This window comes from Thermobia domestica, chromosome 4 (assembly GCF_964235325.1).
Source record: "Thermobia domestica chromosome 4, izTheDome1.hap1.1, whole genome shotgun sequence".
Taxonomy (NCBI): Eukaryota; Metazoa; Arthropoda; class Insecta; order Zygentoma; family Lepismatidae; genus Thermobia; species Thermobia domestica.
This window is the reverse complement of record NC_137457.1, coordinates 12,913,285-12,935,309: the sequence shown is the minus strand read 5'-3', so window position 1 is coordinate 12,935,309 and position 22,025 is coordinate 12,913,285. Positions and strand designations below refer to the sequence as shown.

Genomic DNA, 22,025 nt, shown 5'->3' with positions numbered 1-22,025 from the left:
TAAAGTTGGGCCCTGGACCCTTATGAAAGGTGGCCCTGGGGGGAAGGAGAGCGAGATAACACCATTCGATGTCCCCATAACATTTCCTATTTGAGTTTCTTTTGTTTGTTTCATTTGTGTTGAACCGTTTGAGATATTTCCATGCAAATATTAAAATGGGCCACTATATCTGGCGTTCTAAAACATGGCGCCTACGAATAACAGCACTATTGTAGAGTTCAAAATAAAGCGAAAATGTATTTTTAAGTTGGGGTATGCCCTCCGTTGCATTCTTCAGTCGCTATGAGGAATCAAAATTTCAAAATGTGGCAACGTCGTAGATTAAGTTCTTCAGCGGCTATCTAGAAAGATAGATCTAATCTATGGTTCTTCATTTGCGACGTTGCCACATAGTGCAACATGTGTCTCCAGACAAGTACTCGAAAAGCATGCAACCGTATATATTTTTTGCTTTATTTTGATTTGTAGAAGAATGTTCTGTGTCATTTTTAGAAAACCGATATATATATATATATCCAGATTACGAACAGCAAATCACTGTAGATAAGACAGAAAATACACTAATGAACAATAAATGTGTAACACTAAGGAAGTAAGTTGGGATTGAATCCACATGTGCAGAATTTGCACACGTCCGAAAGACTGTAAAGTGATGCTCAATGAGGCTCTGTAACTCATCACGGAACGACTAAGCTCTATAATAACAGCAAAACAACTCAGAATATAAAGAAATTGAAATAAGCGAGTGCATGTGCAACGTAAATGAGGGTGTGGTAATAGCTTTCAGCAGGCTACGACTCTCATCCTTCTATAGCTTTTTGAAAGCTGTGGTCACATCGAGGGCCTAATGCTAGCAATCAGTGTATAAAAGACAGCAACTATGAAGTTGGCGAGACGAAAGCAGGGTGCGAAAAACGAATTTTCATAAAATGTAGTAATATTTTGAGGACAAAAAATCTACGATATATGGTATTAAACTTTAAGCAAGAATTTCAATTTTTAGGGATATAAAAGCAGCATTTGTTTATTTTGTAATGCTATAACGTAAGGTTTTGACATTGTTCATAAGGGAAAAGTAAAAGAATGCACTATGAGAACTATAAGGTAATGACGCTCAGCCTAACCAGTATTTCCTTGCTGTTTCAGTATAAATATATATCCGAGATGTCAAAGGCATGTTACTACACAACGCAAACTTATGAATTTGACTGTATAACAGGAAATGACAGGAACACAAGGACATCGGATAAGATGTAAAAATTATTCGTGACGGGATGTAAAGTGTTGAAAGATGCCCATTTTTACCTCGTATATGCACGAATATTACTAAACATGGGTCAAAAATACAGTTTTAGAGCTGTTCAAAAAATTGTATTATTTTATTACTATAAAGATTGATGAGATGATTACTTTACCAGTAACGCAATTACACTCTAACGTCTAGTGTTACTTTTTCATGTGTGTGGGAATAATTAACAACAAAAGCGAACACAGAAATAGAGAGATATAATAGAAACATGTTCTTTCTAATGCAGTTGCTCATTTCGTTTTACTCTTTACCCTTTTTGAGACTTTTAAAGTTTCTCTTGAGCGAACAGCATTCCGCTATTTTCCCCCTATATGTGTTCGGACACTCGAGCACACTGTTCCTAGTTTGAGGGAAATTTCCCTAATCTAGGGAAATTTCTTAGGTAAATTTAGCAAACACGGAAGTGAATATCCAGGGAAATTCTGACGCTGACTAATTAACCAATATAAATGCTTAAATATTTATTTATTTTTTTGAAATAAACCAACACAATAGCATTGGTTTGTGTATGTGTCTGTTCAGAGTAGCATAATTTCCACTCATTGTTGACAGAGTGTATTTGTGTGTATTTGGTTTTGTAAAAAAAGTGAAGGAAAAAAGTAAAACTAATAGAAGCAAAAAGCAAATGAATAAAACAAATGTAGTTAGCACTTACTTTAATATAGTACATTAATCTTATTACATAGCTTCTGTCATAGGAATTAGAATAACACACACACTTAGAAACTAGGGAAAATTTGAGAGAAAAGGGACAATTTTGTGTTAGTCTAGGGAAATTTTATTAAAGGAACCTGCTAACATTGCTCTAGCCGTGTCTCGTCGACTACGGGAGCAATTCAGCACGCTTCCTCTTTCGATCTTGAAATAATTGTGTACATGTTATGTGAAGGATTATATATTGTCTACTACGAAGTAATACAATTAATGACTTTCAAATCGTATTCTGTACATCCCTAATATAGAGTATTCCCATGACATTATGTACTTTATATGACCAAATAGTAAGCTTGAAGGTAATTTCCACTTTCTGGTCAAGTAAGTATCGTATATACAATTAAAAATAACAGAACCTTAATGTCATTTTTGGGATTAGGATATTGTCGTTACCATTCTACTATTATTGCTACTTAATGTGTTGTAAATTAATTATCTTCTTTGCACTATGCTGAGGCATTTTGTGTTATGTACTTTTGTATTTTAACATACGTTGAATATAAAAACATGGTAAGTGTGATAGATACCAGAAGTGGTAGTAATGTGGAATACTATTGAATATAACATTTTCCAAAATAAGTGATATTCATGTTCATGCGTGGATACCCACACAAATAATCTTGCACCCACAAGATTTTTAGTTTAGACCCAGGTTAGAACCCGTTTCTCTTACTTTCAATCAGCTGTGTTATCGACTGAGCTAGTAGTCTCAACTTATCCTTATAGTACCTGTATTTTACTTTATCATAGCAGAGCCCTTTATGAAAGTGTTCATAAAAGATCTTAACTAAAAATAATTCAATAAAATATCGAGACTTCCCTCAAACGTAAAGGCTAACACGTCCCGCCATTCATATGCACCCACATAAATTTGAGGAAGTCAGGGCGCTGTTCATATTTATTTATGGAAAAGCCAATTAGTATGATCTCTTTTTTAATTGCTGCTATCTCTTTTTTAATTGCTGCTTTTAAAAATGTCATTGAAATAATTGTTTTCAATTGGGACCGTCCCAAGACTGTAGCAAAGAAGGTAAGACATGCAAGTTACTCCGATTTTACGAGAATGAATCCATTACTAAGAACTATCCTTCTGTGTGTTTATTATTCCCAATTCAAACAAAACAGCTTTGGTATAAGAACAACAGTATAACAAGATTAATTGTAGTTCCTCATGATGGATAGAGTTTCAAAGTTCTCAATCAATCAATAGTTCGATTATCGATAAGAATCAATGAGCAATAAACACTGATCTCTTTACAGTTGTATATGGAAGAAACAGTGGAAGGAACGTAAAATATTGCCTAGAACAAAAAGTTGATGCAAAAATATTTTATCACATACATAATAATTTTCATTATTTCTATTTACATATTTTTTTAATGTTTGTAAAGTAACAAATCATTAAATTGTTTTACGACAATTGCTCAATTCAATGAATAAAAAGCTTAGAAAAGTAATCAAATTACCGTAAGTTACACAATTATAAGAACACTAAATTTAATTGAATTTGTTCAGTAGTCAATCACCAAATCGTATGATATTAGCTTGTTTTCCTTGCTAGAATAATTTCTGACTTTGCGTAAATTAGATGTCTCAGATGTGCCTTCCTTTAAATTTACCATTAAAGTTAGTACGGTTTGAATCTATGAATGGATATATTAAGAATCTTACCTTGTGCATCATATATTACTAGCTCTGGATGCTTCACTGGTGCTGAAAATAAGAAATATTAAAATATAAATATATTTCATTAATATGTTTACAATGTCTTTATTCAGCAATAATTTTAATTATTTCTTCAATGTTCTCTTTTATACTTACATGTGATACATCATAATCGCACCCAAAAGCTCTACAGAAAATTTAATAGCTTTGTTGAAGTAAGTCCTTCGATTTACGATTATTAGCAATTTATAATAGATAGCCATTATGTAGCACTTTTCTGTACACTTTTTGATTATATACTGTACCAGTTTCAATGTGTATAACTCTTCTTGGTTCACAGACCTTTCTAAGATTTGTAAAACATTTTGTGAGCCTTAGTTAAACCTTGAATCAAGGTTTTAGATAACCTAAGCATTCAAGAAGATGACCCAAAATGTTTGGTCCAAAAAGTGTGTGAAAAGAGTACAGTAGTTAGATGTAAGGATGTCCCCAGGATATCCGGTCTGATAAGACTGATTTATCAATGTATTTCCGGTATTGGTATACACTATGTTATAGAGACCCTATGTTTTTGATATCAATGTTTTGCGAATGTTGATAATGATAAAGGTTAATTGGATATAGTGGAAGGGGGGTGAGTGGTATGTTGTTGATAAGTAGAAAATGATAAATAGGAAGAGGATGTAATAGAAGAGGGGTGAGTATCATATAAATGATAATAATAAAGATAAGTTCCGGAAAAACGCGACGCGGCGCGGGGGTGTGGGCGCAGGGACGCGAACGGGAAATATGTGCGGGCGCGGGCGCGAGCGCGTGACGTCATTGAAAATTTTTCTTTAAATATTACTGTTAAAATTTGAGTGTATAGTTTTGTTAGCCATGGACAAGCATCACTTGGTTGAAGAACTTGTTGAGAAGCGAAAGTCTGACGATGAGAATGATACATCTTGTAAAAAGAAATCAAAAATAGAAGACCATCCAGATTCTCCCGATTCATCATTTAATGAAACGTTGTTAGAAAGATATGCAAATAATGTAGAAGTTTATCCTTGCTTATCATCAGATAGTGAAGAAACAAATGATTTATCCGATGACGAAGTATACGAGTTTTCGGAGGATCAATTGGATTCTGAGGCGGAATCACACGAAGCCGTGGTATCAAATGTGGATACGTCGGCACCATCACCTGCTGCATCGGAATTAGCTTGGAATTGTGAATGTAGTGATAACCAGGTGGATGTAAACTGTATTAGAGATTGTATTGTGAAATGGATTCCCGATGGTTATGTGATATGTTATGCATGTTATTGGAATGAAACATTTCAGTGGGCTCATGAATGTTTTTATTGTGAGGATGACATTTTAGGTATACGTGCATGGTCTGTGTTGATGACTCCTCGTGTACAAGACGAATTGTTTTATATTTACGGATTAACTCATGCTATTGGTCCATTAACAAGAGACTATTTTAATATTACATATGGTGAACTGACGGTTGATATGAATGCACGAGAAGATCTCGTACGCATATTACTTGAAAAAGACAGATATAATCCTGATAGTGAATGTGATTGAACTGTGTTAACAAAATGTCTTGCGAAAATAGTATATGTGTATATTGTAGTGATGATGAAATTAGTGAACAATGTGTTTTGAGAACTATAAACGTATACTTACTCTTTAATCCAATTGTACTGAATTCTGAGAACGTTGGTGATTTTGCAGTGCAGTATTTATCCAATGAAATAACTCTTATTGATTTGTTTGAAGTGTTTGAAGAAAGACATAGTGAAATCTCAAGTATAAACTTTATACGAAAAACGCGTGAATGTTTAAAGAACACTGAATTTGTTGGACAAATTATTCCATTTTTATTGCAACGTAAACATGAAATTTCACCATTTGCTAATGAATACATTATTGACATACAAGGTTTCAAGATTTCAAATCATGAATTTATTATTCGTGAATTTTGTTTAACTGCATGTGATGATACAGTAAATTTGCATTGCTTAATAAGATCACCAATAGAATATAATTTACTACCGTTAGGTTGTCAAAAACAAATTGATTGGTTAACATTACACTTACATGGACTAAGTTGGAATGATAAATGTGGTTATACTGTATCACACATACGTAACCTTGTATATCAACTTTGTAAACACGATGCAACCTTTTATTCCAAAGGTGCAGAAAAATCAGTTTGGATTAAAAAGATTTTTGCATTAGATAATGTTATTGATTTAGAAAGGAAACAATGTCCATCATTAAACACATTGCATGCGAACGTATTTAATGATTTGTGTTCGTTTCATGAACAAAATATTAAACTTGAGAAAAAATCCGGATGTGCATTTCGTAATGCACAACAATTATGTTCTTGGTGGAAACATGTAAGATCAACATCATTAACTAATGCATTTGCAAGAATGTGATTATTGTTGTTGTTGTAAATAAAAACACAAGATTTAAAATTGTAAATAAAACATTTTATTAATCTAATCTACTTGTTTTTTTTTAATATTTTGGTTACATGGTTAAATACAATTTTATCATTTTGTTTAAGATTATTTATATTGAATAAACTTAAACATGCTTGAAAATTTTTCTTGCGTACAATATGATGAAGAAAATATAGAACGAAATATCCACACAAGATTGAATTTCCATCTTGATATGCGGAACTGTTTGTAAAATATATTTTGCAATTTTTATTTAAAAACGTTTTTATTTCTTTTGGAATTGGTAATGCCAGGCTATCAAAGTAATAGCCTCTTTGATTTTCATCAATGAATACACACACCCAATGTGATCCAGTAGAAGCAGAACTGTCCAAGTTTATGATAAGTCCACCCGGTGGTTGCACATTTTTAGGTATTCTATCAATTGCATAAATTCCAGTAATACTTGCACCAGTGAGTTTATCACGAAGTAACACTTTTATTATATCGTCCGTGTACATGACTTTTTGGAACACATCACATTTTATACATACGTGCGTATATGTTGGAAGACTTAGTGACGTATATGAAATATTCTCATGAATTCAATTAACATATTGAAAATATTATTGACAGATATTTTTATAACTTTACCAATAATTATAAATGGTGCTAACGATAGGAAAATACTTTTCACACACTTCATGGTATGACACCTTGCAAACTCTTTTAATAATCAGGCAGTATATTACAATATAGAATGTCTAGCGCCAACTTTGTACCAGTAGAACACATGTAATTTGATTGATTGATTAGAAGTTTACAGTTATACTTCTTTTAGTAAAATGATAATTTTAAAAAGTATTATCGGTATATATATTCCTATCTTTATCAATTTGAATTAAGGAATCGAACTGTGCATATACAATACAAGTTATAGGTTCAGTTAAATTTTCAGAAAAAGAAACTTTGATATTTACAGGTGCATCATGCACAAGATCCCAAGTGCAGTCATCTAATGTTGCTGTAGGTGATAGGATAAATGCATAAAGAGTATAGCCGTGTGGATATTCTTCAGGAGTAATAGTATGTGCATCATCTTTATAATATAAACCAGTACCGGAAAACAGAGAATGGTAGCTTAGAAGGTACAAATCATTTTTAAAATCAGGGGTAAGAGGGTTGGGAGGAAAAGATTTTGATCCGACCTGTAGCTGCAGTTTGTTAACGTTAAAGTGTTGAAAATGAAATGGATTTAGTTCAGATTTTCCATTAAATGCCGAATTAGAAACAAACCCAATAACGAGACCTTTAGGTACGTTACCCAAGAAAATATTATCAAGATTGTATGAATTAACATTTGCAGGAATAGTATAAGATCTGGTTTGAACTCTTGTGAGAGGATATTTTGTTGTTTCCCGAACCATGTTAGTATTAATTTCCATTGCTAAATGGGGTGCAACATCTATACGTCGAATATGTAAAGTTACATCTTCAAGTTTTACTTTATAAGAAGTATTTGCAGGAGACATTAAACAAAAAGCATCTTTAGTACGATGCAATTTTATACGAATACCTACTTTATTTACCAGTGCTCGTGGCAATCCAGCAATGTCTGTATACAAACGACCATACATTTCAAACGATTTACTATTTTTAACATAATTAGCACGTTGTTGAAAACCTGTATTATCAGCAGTTAATGTATCGAATTGTTTTGCGGTATCTTTGTACCACATACCTAATTTTAAATGTGTATCAGTAGCATCACGGGAATAATTTAATAATGTTTCAATGTATGCACGATAAGGATAAAATCCTGATGATGAAGTAATTAATTTATCATTTAATGAAATGTCAATTTGACTAAATATTGAATGTAAAAAATTATTGGTTGGTGCTACCTTATCATTTTCACCTAAAGGTGTATCATCGGGTTTTGTAATTTTACAACGAACATATAGATAAAGATATGCAGTATGAATAAATTCACCTGTTTCACCCGGTATAAAAAATTCAATAGGACCATCAGAAGTTAATGTAGAAATAGGACGATATTCAGCATTGATTGAAGACTCAATTGCAGTTTGTGTCATTGGCGTACTAAATAAATCAAAATCATTGGTGCAACATTCTACACTGCCTGAATTAAGTAATGCCATTATGAAAATATATCTTTAACACGATTTATTTTCTTTTTTCGTTTGCTTTTACTTTTGTTTGTGCGTTTATGTTTTGTTGGAGGCCCAAATTGAATAATGGTCGGAGCTTTACGTTTGCGTGCCCGTCTCTTACCACTTCCAGTTAATAACTGACCAACTTTGTTAGCAGCTTTTGTCTTTAATGTTTCACCAGCTTCTTTTACACGTGCGCGAACAGACTCTTTAAACGGTTTATCTTGTAATACATCACCCGCTACTTGTATTCCCGTTTGTAATGCTTGACGACCTATTGTTTTTGCACCTTGTTTAAGAAATGGTAATGCAAATCGAAATAAACCTTGGAAAAAACTACCTATGCCATGTCCCCGTTGATATACAGGTCCTGAAAAGTATGGGATACCATGCCCGTAATGTCGTCTAAATTTCATGTTTTAAATAAATTATATTTTATTAGGAGCACGCTTAAAATGAAGTGTTACACTCAGCGTCCCAGAACGAAATGGCAAATTTCGCCCTGCATGGTCTTTTAGTAGTATTTCAATAGTGTTGAAGGAAGATTTTGCAAGTGGTAAATAATGAATATCTTGAAATGTTAATGTTCGCACTTTACCGTATTTCACATTTGATATTGTTCCAATACGTAATAAAGGTGCTTTTGTATCACCTAAAAACTGATATTGTATGATATCAGTATAAATAAAAATTTGATGTGGATAACCAATATCAACGTACGGTTGTTTAATTCCGCGAGGATAAATTACAAGATTTTTATTTTCAGGAAAACCTAATTGTAACGCTAATGTTGGTGACAAAGTAACCGATTCAACGCGTTCATTACAATCTACTTGCACAATAGTTGATAGAGAAAATTTTATATCTTTTGACACTTTATTTAATTCATCAATGATATGATGTACAGATGGGTAATATCCACTTACAATTTTACTTTTTTGCGGTTCATTGTTCTTTAGTTTATACCAAATAACATTTTCACCATCGGTAACATTATAACATGTTAAAGGAACGTGTAATTCAGTTAATCCTACATACCAATCGGTTTGTGATAATTGAATATTATTTTTTAGTTGATTTTTAAAATGTGACGGATTATTTTTAGGATACACATCGGTACTAGCATTTGAAACTAATGTGATGTAAAAACTATCATCTATACTTTCAGAAATCATTTTCGTTTAAAGTGAAGTGTTAAGTTTGAAGTTCCAAATTGAAATGGCAATTTTAAACCGTGCTCATCTTTTAAGTTTACTTCAATTGTGTTAAAATATGATTTTTCAACTTTTACATAATGTGGTGTGTGAAATAGAAAACATTTTACATGCCCATGTTCAATATTATACGCACTAATTTTACGAAGTATCGGACCAATATTTTCTTGCTGTTTTACAATATCAACACAAACATTAATAATGTTTGGTATATTGTACTCTAAATTACATGGAAATTTTGCTCGTGTTATTGATGGAACTTCTATATTAAAAGGTTTTAGAAAAACAGTATCGTGAGCATAGCTTGTATTTTCATTTAGAAATCCAAGGATATGTTGTAATCCTTCTGTTATACCAATTATACATTGATCTTTTAATTTTAAAGAATGCTTAATGTTAATTTGATTTTTATTTTTATAATATTTTAACATGCGTACATGTTCGGGAATCATATCTAAAATAGATTGAACGGAAGAATAATATCCTGGTATTATATGAATATCATTAATTTCAAGTTCATCATCAATGATGCTTTGAATTACAATTTTTTCCTTTTCACGAACATTATAAAAGCTAAATGGTATATTAAGTTGTGTTAATGCAACATACCATTCTCCTTCACGTAAGTGAATAGGTTGTGCAAGCTTTACTGTAAATGATGACGTTGTATTATTACTAAAAATGTCACTACTAGCATTTGAAGGAAGAGTAACATAAAAATCATGTTTTATCGTTGAACTCATTTTGAAGACTGAACAGAACTCGTTTTAATCCATGAATTCATACTTGACGGATAACCTAACCATTTTACATACATCATATCTTTCTTTCGTTTTAAGACTTTTTCAATTAAAAATGTTTTGTTTGAATTAAGATTTACTTTTTGTAATTCTTGTGTATAAAATATACCTTTAATTTCTTCCCCATTCCAATCTTTTAATTTATACGTAATAGGATTTGTTGGAATACATTTATCAATAATAAAAATTTCCTGTGACCATTTTGGTAAATACCCCTTTTCAAACTTATGTTTATATTTACTAACACGTACATAATCACCTGGATGAAATTTACATATTAATTTCTTTTTATCCAGTTTATCACCGTATAACGTATTCCACACTTGATCTACATTAGAATCATTTACTTTAGCAGGTGCCATTTTAATACTTCTGTGATACGTATGATTATAATTTTTTACAAATTGATCTAAAACATCTATATAACGATATGTATTTTTAGCAGTAAAATAACGATACAATTTTTCTTTTAATGTTCTTATAAACCGTTCTGCTAATGCACATTTAATTTCTGAATGCACACTATAATGATTAATTTCATATTCTTTAAATAAACGTTTTACATGACGATTATAAAATTCTGTACCTAAATCAGTTTGTACATTAAACACGGGTAGTTTAAAGTTTTTTAAAATTTTTGTGATTGCTTTTACCATTTCAGGACCTGTTTTTGTTTTTAAGGGAACACAATACGCGTATCGTGAAAAAATATCTATACAACACAAAATATATTTAAAATTGTTGTTATACTTTGCAATATTTTGCATATCTGCTAAATCCATTTGTAATGTTTCATTTGGTGCACTAACATAATATTGTTTACGTTCAAATACTTTACGTGCTGGTGCATGCAATGTATAGGCATCTTGAGAAGCTAACCAATCTTTAATTTTCTTTTTTGATAATTTGGTTTTCTGTTGTATTGTTTTAATACTAGATAAAGAAGCAGGATTGGTATAATCATAATATAATTTTGATAATTTTACCATTTTCACATTTTATAATCTTTCCAATTTTTAAATATATTGGCTACTATTGACGGACTTCGTGATTTTTTAATTTTATTATGTGATTTTACTATAGGAGTAGAAATAAATTCACGTGGTACATTAAGATCATCTAATAAACTTTTAAATTCATGAATGCCTATTGGATTTCTTGAATATTTTCGTGTACGTACAACATCATTTATTAAATCTATAATATTAGAACCTGGTATTGTTTTTCCTTGAATACGCACTGTTCCTGATTGATCCCAATGAATTTTATTGGAACTTGTTAAAGGTTTTAATAATAGGTCTGTTTTCCTTCGTTGTGTTTTTGGTACTGATTGTAAAATATCAGATACAAAGGGTAAAATAGAATTATTCTTTTCTTCAGTTGTTGTTTCAACAACATCTTTTTCAATAATAGGTAATGTGATAGGATTTTGTGAAACTGATGAAGTATAATTTAAGTACTGTTGCAATGCTTGTTGATACAATTTCCATTTTTCATCAATACTAAGATCATTACGTTTTAAAATATTATTCATTTCTTCATCTAAACGAGATTGATGTGAATCTATTGATTTCATATTTGTATGCATTTGTTGCATAGCATTTTCAGGAACTAATATCATTTTACGAAATTCTGACATAACTACCTTCCAAATAAACTACTTGCTACTGCACCAAGTAATGGTCCTAAGATTAATGGTAAAAATGCACCTCCTTTTTGTAATAAAATTTTCTTTTTCTTTTTAAGTGATGAACGTTGCGCAGATAAAGCACGCAAGATCTTTTTATGTCTACGTAAACGTTGCTTCTGACGCGAATTTAACGGAATGTTTCCTTTTATTGTATTTTTAGCAACTTGTGAAATAGTACGTATTAAATCACCAGACGCATGTTGAATCATTTGTTTCCGCTTTGCACTTTTGCATTTGCACAAAGCACGGAGACTATCAATGTGTTGTTTCACCTTCAACATCTTGAACTAAACTAAACGTAAACTACAGAATTACTGTCTTTTACATTTGCATATACGTGCAGTGTTTCACCAGGAAAAATATTTGTACGTAATCGTAATGCATCACTTGTTTTTTGCGTTAAATCAAATAACAAATAAGTGTGAGGTTGGCGTGTTATCGAACACATTTACAACTTGTTTACTATATCGGGGCATGATTTGTCTAGCTAAATATTGTATTTGTAATTTATCACGTGGATTTTTAAATACTATAATATAATGTGCATTTAAACTTATATCACGTGCATGTTTTCCTTTTGGAAATAAATTTTGTACAATGAATATAACAGTTAATTTTTTATGATGTGCATATCTTGTGAATAAGTTTGCAACATCACCATTGGTTTCAGACATTAAGTCATCTAATATTAATAATGAATTTTCTTGTATTTCAAAATTATTCATATCTGGAATTCCTTCTACGAATCTAATTTTTGCACTTGCATCCAAATTTGGTATTACTGCACCATAACACCATACAATTTCATTAAACTTTATAGTAAACATTTCATTGCGTTCATTTAATAAACGGTTCACAAAACAGGTTTTACCTGCACGTGAAGGACCAGCAATTAAAATAGTAGAAGGATGTTGAAACTTTAACATTTTGTTTTAAACTGAATGCATACAACAAATACCTTACTTTATATACATTCAATCAAATACATACAACACAAACAAACACACACACACACACACACACACACACATTTAACATTTTACAATGAGCTCTTAATATAATCACACATTTTAGTATTTTCGAAACATAGTTTCTCTTTATGAGCTTCTATAGAAGCGATCCAACTATTTGTAGGTTCACAATCTACGATTGTTGAAGTAATCATTACGAAAAATAATAAATAAGCTGAGCTTCTATAAGAATTTTAATATTTTCGCATTTTAACAACGAGTTTCCAAAGGAAACGATCCAATAAATAATCACAATCTACGATTGTTCAGAGCTTCTATAAGAAGCGATCCAATAAATAATCACACTGTAAGTGTTCTTACGACTTTTCAAAGAAAAGGAGAATATAAAATATAAGAAACGATCAAATAAAATAATCACTTATAGGTCAAGCTAAAATTACTGTACATAACCATGAGGTAAACTTCGTGTCTTTGGTATAGGTCCAGTATAATGTATGTCGTCAATTCGTTTTCGTTTTTTGTTTACCTCCTGGTGTGTTTTTGTTTCTTTACGTGAAAAGATCCTGAACCCCTGTTTTCGCACAATACTATTTGGATTCTCTATAGTTGTTGAATTTATTTCACCACTAACTAATGCATAGAAGCTCTCAAAGTTTATTTTTTGAGAAGTTCTATCATTCAATGTAATTCCCCTAATTTTGTGTATATATCGAAATTCCCCAGAGGCATTTTTAAGCCTAATACTGTAGTTTTTGGGCCCAAGACCTATAAATGTTACAAACTCCCACCCTTCTTCTATTTCATCAGTTAGATCACCCAAATAGTTTCCAAGCTTTAACGGAGGTTCCTTATCTTTTCTGCACGTAAACATAATACTGTCAGTGTCACAGTAAATAGCGTCATCAGGTCCTACAGTTACAAGCAAGTCATATAATTCTAGCCTAGCCCATGAGGTAATAAACCCAGCAAGTATGACGTTGGAAAATTCCAGAGGTACATTCTCAGTTTCCAGGTCTTTATATGTGAGAATAAGATGTTCGTCACCAACTGGAATAACACTATGAACCTCATATCGCGGTGTTGTAAGATACCTATGGAACTCTGCCCCACTATCAACAATCACACACTGCGTCATATCTGTACGTTGTCCCCATTTTCCGTATAAGGAATTGAGGTACAACTTTGCGCATTGCCTAAGTCCAGGGTTCGTCCTAATATTTTCTTTATTTAATTTGATGCCTTCATGAGCATAATAATCGTCAATGTATTTTTGTTTGTCTTCTTCAGTTTTGCACCAAGCAGGATAGCCTGAAGCTTCCTGCTTCATTTGAAGAAACGTATTCACATAGTCCCGGAATAAACTAGGTGAATTTCGATCTTCAGAACCCATAAGTTCGAATTCCCAAATTTCATATATTTTGACGATTTGATAACCGTTTTCAAGAGCACGGTGAAGCTCTGGTGTACAAAAAGTTCCAGTCATTGCGCGTTCAGAATCGCTATGTGTGCAATTGTCAATATTTTCTTCTTCCATACATGTTCTACAAAGTCCAAATAGTAATCGACCTTGTGCCACGTACGGGAGAATGGGAAAAAAGAGTTGTTTTGGAGCCATTACAGTACATTTTATAATCCCATTTATTTTTCCCACATCTGGGAAAACTGGCCCCTTATGCACCTTAGGTGGTCCCACCGGAAGAGGTTTCCTTGCCATGACATGGGGGTATAACGATGTAATATCGTAATATTTTACGGTTTCATTATCCGTACAATCCACATACGAACGAAAGACTTCTGTACGTCCTCCGTTATAGCAACTCTTAGGAATAAGAAAGTCGCTTGCATTAGTGCAATGTTCTTTAAGGAACTTTTGCAACTGTACATCTGTGCGAACTTTATCATCCCAAGAGCACTCCCATATTTCATACAAATTCATTTTTAGAATTTCCTTGAAATATTTACGACGGAGTTCCGTATGTTCGTATCTTTTTTCGAATGTGCTATACGGTCCATGTGCGTTATCTACTACGGCATTACGGTTATACGGGAAACAAAGCCGGCACCCGTGCCAGAAACAGCCCAGAAATTCAAAAACAGCGTTAAGCTCTGCGTGGTATCCGTCAACATTATACCTTCCAAAAGATTGTTCTCCGTTTCGTCCAGCATGCTGGATTTTTATACCCAATTGGTGTTCCATATATGTTAGCCATTTTATTGCTTTTTCACTAGTTTTAGTTTTATGATGGAACCCCAAAGGTGGTATAACAGAAATACTTTCTTCAGGAAGATATGATGTACGATACGTTTGCATGGCTAAACTTGCAATTGTAGACGAAACAAGAAAACATTGTAACCCATCCGTTTTCTCTTCTATAATATTAGTAAATTTGATAACAGCTTCTGTGAGAATTCTCACATCGTTTTCACAGTACTCCAGCATTTCCTTTTGCAAATTAAATTGCTCTCCCAAACGCACACGTTCTTCGTGCCATGCCTCCAACCGCTGCTTTTCTTCAGCACTCCGCGATTCAGGGTCATAGTATTCTATTTCCGGATATGGTCCTACATAATTTTGATTTTCTAAAGTATTAAACAAATATGGGAAATCTCCCTTCTTCAAATTTCCAGAAAGGCCTAATGTTTTTGGTAATTTGCTTAATTTGCATCCAAGAAAAAGAAAAGAATCTCTAAAAATGATTTTATCTCGAATAGAAATACTAAAAATCTTTTGACCCTGAATTAAAGTTTTTAGAATAATATGCTGGGACTCAATGAGAGATCTCAAACAGAAAATGTTGTCATATTTACCCCCATTATGTGCCACTACGCAAATCTTAATAAATAGAGGTCTATCTAATAAAATATGTGTAATAAACTCATCAATGGTTTTATAAGAAAACGAACGATTACCGTTTTCATCACCACATGTAGTGCAGGGCTCATCAATGTTTTTGTTTATGCATACATGGCAAACATGTCTAAGACAAACTAGGCAAACTTCATGTTCCCTTTCCCCACGCTCATTTTCCGGCTTGAGCATGGTTTCCACGTCATAAACAATATAAAGAAACCTCTTAATATGAGTTGGTTTCAGTTTCTTCACATAACATGTGTGACCTTCCTGTACATGTTCACGACATGTACTACAAAAATATTCCCCACATGTATGATCCGATTTCCGTTTTCTTAAATCATAGAATGCATTACAGTTGGTGCAAACTTTAACATATTCACACACACTTTTGCCAGCTTTATTACCATTTAAGTGATTGTCAAAACATTCACCTCTAGTAAAGTATCTGTTGCATGCATTACATTTCATTTTATACATGTTAATATCTCGCTGATGACAATGTTCACAAGATGAACACACTACTTCACACTTATGTGTTCGAGGATTTCCATTATAACCAACTAAACAATGTAAACAATACTTTCTCCTTCTTAAAAATGAAGTAATGGTTCTAATTGGCCTAAAATGACCAATACTCCCCCTTTCGTCATAATAAATGTAAATTGGTTTTGCACCCTGTAAATCTGTTCGCTCTACTTCTGTTCTTGGGTAACGTACTCTAAATTCCCGTATTGTTTCCGGAACTTTTTCATAAATAATAATTTGATAGTTTGGGCTTAAATGTTTTTGCAATAATTCAACATCATTAAAATCGCATCCATTTTTACCTTTAACACTAACACCTGCACGCGTACAGAGGGCAATAGCTCTATGCTTTAATGTGTTTTGATCAGGGTCTGTTAAATGACTTAAATTTTTTCGGTTTTCAGTATGCTTAGCTATGCCCCAAGCGATACTCTTTGGCAAACAAAGTTTGTCCGTATCGCTCCCCGGAAAATCTACTAAATGCTGAACTAAAAATTCGTTCAGGGGTAAAAATTTGTTCAGTGAGGAATTATTACTTCTACTTTTTCCAGCACCAAACATTACGTTTACTATTTGAAAACGAAACAGAACATGATGACCTAAAAGGAAGTCTTCATTACTATTTAACACTCTAGTAATAGAAGCTAAGATGGATTGTGCAGAAATATCTTTGCGGCGTCTCCACGGAACATACATTGCCTTGTTATCGTTACTATTTGAGGAATCAATGTACATCCCAACAAAATCGTTAGGTCTCGCATCAGTAAGTACATGATTTAATGCGAAGTTCATTAAGTTTTCAATATAGGCCGCAGGATTTCTAATGTCTTGATTTCCCCTTGGCCTAACCGCAATTTCATGTCCCACCAAGTTAAACTTAGTGAAACTTTTTCTGCTTTCACGTACCACTTCGAAGTTACCTTCCCCTGTATTTTCAACATCTTTTTGTGCGCTACGTTGCACCATAGGGACGTACCCAGACGTCCCAGGCTGTGGAGACCTCATCCCGTAACCCCGAGTATCGCGTAAACATTGTACACTTGATTGTTGTATTTCCTCAGGTACAACATTCACTTGATTTTGTCCAATTTCAGATAATTCATTAAACAAGGCCTCCACATAGTCAGATGTTCCGTATTCATCACGATTCACAACCACAGCGGAATTTTGATTCATGTGTGTACCATCTGTCTCATTTAGTAATTGTTCATTAAGAATTTCATCAATTAAATTAAAGTCTTCTTCTTGAAGTGTATTTACCAAGGGTTCACTTTCTTGGTGGAGCGAAGTTACGGAATTCTGAACAACAGATGGCACCACGTTATTAATCGAAATAAATCGCGAACCATAATTACAAAATTCGGCTACCTCTGCTGCATTTATCCTATCAACCTGTCCTTGATTAAAATAATTTAAATGTACAAATTTATCATGTGCCCACTGGTACATGACTTGTTCACGGAAAAATCCGTGTGCAAATAAGTCAACAATGTCAGCACTAGACATTGCGTATTGTAAGATTACCGCCTGATCATTTTGATAAAATTGAAACAGAGTGGAAAGCAAGGTATCATACCTTTCAGTTCCCCGTAGGCCTTGGCGTTCCTTATCCATAATACGCCACCAAGTCTCCAACACGCGCTCCTTCGTGTGCAAGCCTTCTATAACAGCAGCCAGGTAAATTTCGTCGATTTCATTAAACTCATTTACCATCGATGCGCCGAGAAATTCCATCTGAAAATATACATAAAATAATTTTGAGTATTTTATAAACAAACAAATACATACAACATATACAATAGAATTTTCATCTTAAAAATCAACATCAAAACAGCTATACTGTCGTAATATTAAAATTTTAATAAAACACTTAATGAGTGTAAACCAAAAAATCTTTAAAAATATGATTTGAAAATAATAAATACATGTGTTCGCTAAAATCGTTATACATAAATGTATTGCATTTTTCAAATACTCGCATATATATCAGACCTAATAATTATAATTTTCATTAACATTCAATATTTCTTTCAAAATCAACCTTAAATAATCAAGTATGTATAATATAAATGTACTTACGATTTTCTTCTTCCAATTTAATCTGCTAACTCTGCTGGAAGTCTCACAACAATTCTTCTTTTTTTCCTTTAGCGTTTCTGTGCTGTCTCTTGCACTCTCTGTTATTCTTAAAATCTTCTTTATATATGTACAACTGCAACAATATAATGAATATTACAATAGTACTTTTATGTATTAACACTAATATCTTTATTATAAAAATATTAGCTTAAATTTGCACGAGCAATAAAACACGTCATACAGCTATCCTCGCCAACAAATCTATGATAACATTCCCTAAACATTGCAGTATATATACACTACAAAATAATAAACTGGTTCAAACCAGTTTCAGCATGTTTCAACACATGTGCCAACACAAACAAAAAAATCGCTGATAAAACAATAGTAGGGGAGAAAAAAACAAACGAATACCGCGCCAATGAAAATACTTTACTGATAATAAGGAGGAAAAATACCGAAAACAATCTTTATACCGTCAATCAAAATCTTTATTAATGGTAGAAAAAAAAACAAATTATTTATTACTTTACTTTTACAACTTTCAGTATTTTTCAACATTTTCTCTTTATGAGCTTCTATACAAGCGATTCAACTATTTGTAGGTTCACACTGTAAGTGTTCTTACGAGTTTGTATAACAAACAATCCGTGAAAAATACAAAAGGACTTATTTATAATTTTGGAACATAGTTCCTCGGAGTGTTCTTTAAAACGTGTTCAGAGTTTGCTATGCAAACGAACCAACTAAAATTCGAAACATAATTTTATTCGATCACAATGAATTTTAACAACGAGTGTTATTATAAATAACACGAATTATTTGTAGGTTCACACTGTAAGTGTTCTTACGACTTTTCAAAGAAAAGGAGAATATAAAATATAAGAAGCGATTCAATAAATAATAACAATCATAGATTGTTCGGAGCTTCAACATAAAGTGAACCAATTAAAATTCAATAAAATACTAAAACAGTATTAAATAATCAACTCAATTAAAATATATATATATGTACTACATCCTATAGTACGCACAACATTCACATTAATACTAACCAGTACGTATCCTGTGCATTCCACTTACAACAAACTAATATATTCCCAATACAAATTAATATGCACTGTACGTATTTGCTATACGTACTATAATTAAAAATCAAACGTAAAATAAAAATGGTGAAAAATTAATTTATACTGTACATATACCAATCACTATGACTATTTTAATACGTACAACATATAAAACAAATAAATATAAAAATGGCGGAACATGAATACTAATTAGTAACCAATTGCTATACATAAACAGAAGTTAATATTTGTTTACTATAAATGTTATCGTTACCCACTACAGTTTATAATATATCGGATAAAAAGGCAATAAAATACGTTTACCGTATAATGAGCCAATAAGCCTCATACAAAGTGTTAGTGTGTATACGTGCAATGGTATATTAATATATGTATTATAAAATGAACATGTAAGCTTCATACAAAGTGCTAGCCAACCATTGTATATATTTCCTATACACATAAAATAAAAAATCTGTTAATATTTCCTTGCTGTCTACAATATGAGTCGGTATGTATCACATAAAGTGGTAGCTGGTATACGTTCATTCAAATAGTAATATAAGTATGCTGTAAACCTAATACAAACTGTTTTGCTATCTATTCACTGACATAGTAAAATTATACGGCCCATATGGCAACCACTACGGTTCTGTGCTGTGCTTTATTCCATATACCGTAGCAAAGGTGAAAATGTTCACATTAATATTAGTACTAACTGATATCCGGTATGCATTGATCATATCTACTATACTTTATTACATATAGCACCTAAAACGTACTAATATAAAAATGGCGGGAAAGTTTCACGATTACTAAAAGCTAGCCGGGCAATGTATAAATGTACAATGGTCTACTAATACTTTATTATAATAACAAATCTCCAATACTTTATTATATTCTAATATAAACCCTTTATGCTAATATTACGTATTATGCGGTATGTTTCCCATGTATTATGTATATCAATATATATACGAGGCATAAAAATCAAATTGTGCTAATACTAAGTGGTAACCGCACCTATTTGCAATACATAAACAAAATCAAACTAAATTATAGGGTATCCATGCCACCCAGTGTACGCCAATGTCTGTATTATGCATGGTCGCCATGTTTATTACATATAATGTATATAAGGAAATTCCTCGCACTATTCTTTTCTTATGTTATACGTTTACTGATCATCCATTAGCAATAATGTGTACTATGTACACGATAGCAGTCGCTAACATCAATAATGTAAAAGCTATTCCATTTAGTACGCGCTTTGCGTCTATTTTCCGCATCCATAAAATCTAATGTATACTATGTACACGATAACAGTCGCTAACATCAATAATGTAAAAGCTATTCCATTTAGTACGCGCTTTGCGTCTATTTTCCGCATCCCTAAAATCTAATGTATACTATGTACACGATAGCAGTCGCTATCATACCGCCGCTGTGCTAATGCTGTATCTTTCATACCATGTTACTGTCACCCGCTATACAACTAAGTTACATATCCATAAGTATAATTATATACGTCATCCCTTAATATCATTCTCAACCATCATATTTACTAAATGCTAAACTTGCATTTTCATACGCTATATACGCCATCCGTTCATGCTGTTGTCACCCATTTCATCCAACTATTTTCCGTACGCTATATACATCATCAATTAATACTAGTGTCACCCAACACGCATTATATATGTATTTTGCATTTTCCATACGATATATACAACACATCATGCCTTCCCGCTGTTATCCATTAAATTTGCTATACACTGTTCACCCATTTGCAATATTGTATGCTGCATATAGCACAGCATCTATTGTTGTGGTCATTTATTACCATTACTACTCACGGTGTACCTATATGCAATATAGTATACTGCATATAGCACAGCATCTATTGTTGTGCATATTTAATGCCATTACTACTCACGGTGTACCTATACGCAATATAATATACTTTTTTTTTTACATTATCATAATCATTTATTGCCATTAATATTCACTGTACATAAAACTTGGTAATGTCGGCCATCTTTGTTTTAAATCTGCAACTTTGCATACTATAAGCGGCCATTTCCACAAATATCTCTTACGCACGCTTTACCATAATACGCTACCGTCAAAACCATATACGCAATGCCCGCATTTTTTCATCGCACCACAGCAAAAGGCGGGTCGCATATACTTCGTCACAAAATTAGCGGTCACGCAAAACAAATAGGGTTCCATAAACAAAATCATTCACAAAAGTAAATTCCTGTGTTCTTTTATTCAAAACATGTACAGTTTCTACTATACATTAGTATCAGTTACCCTAACGTAAAGTGTGTTAAGCCAACAATGTGTTCTGCCATATGGACATTACGTAAGTAAACTATTTCTTGTTTTATTCCACTATTCATAAGTTCGGACCAACACAACAATATACTAACTTAAATTTCATTATTGTCTGCAAGCTAAAATGTTAAAGCATTCGTCTTTGGTGCTTCGGGGTCCCGGGTTTAATTCTA

The 22,025-nt window shown here is 32.5% G+C and overlaps 1 protein-coding gene across 1 annotated transcript in view; it reads right to left on the bottom strand.

Moving 5' to 3' along the window:
* The window catches only part of LOC145683726 (uncharacterized), a 211,046-nt gene that overhangs the window by 116,004 nt on the left and 73,017 nt on the right, over positions 1 to 22,025 (bottom strand). The window contains exon 16 of the mRNA XM_081755197.1: positions 3,695 to 3,736. Within this exon, the coding sequence (XP_081611323.1) occupies positions 3,695 to 3,736 (42 nt within the window). The remainder of the gene's footprint in view (positions 1 to 3,694; positions 3,737 to 22,025) is intronic.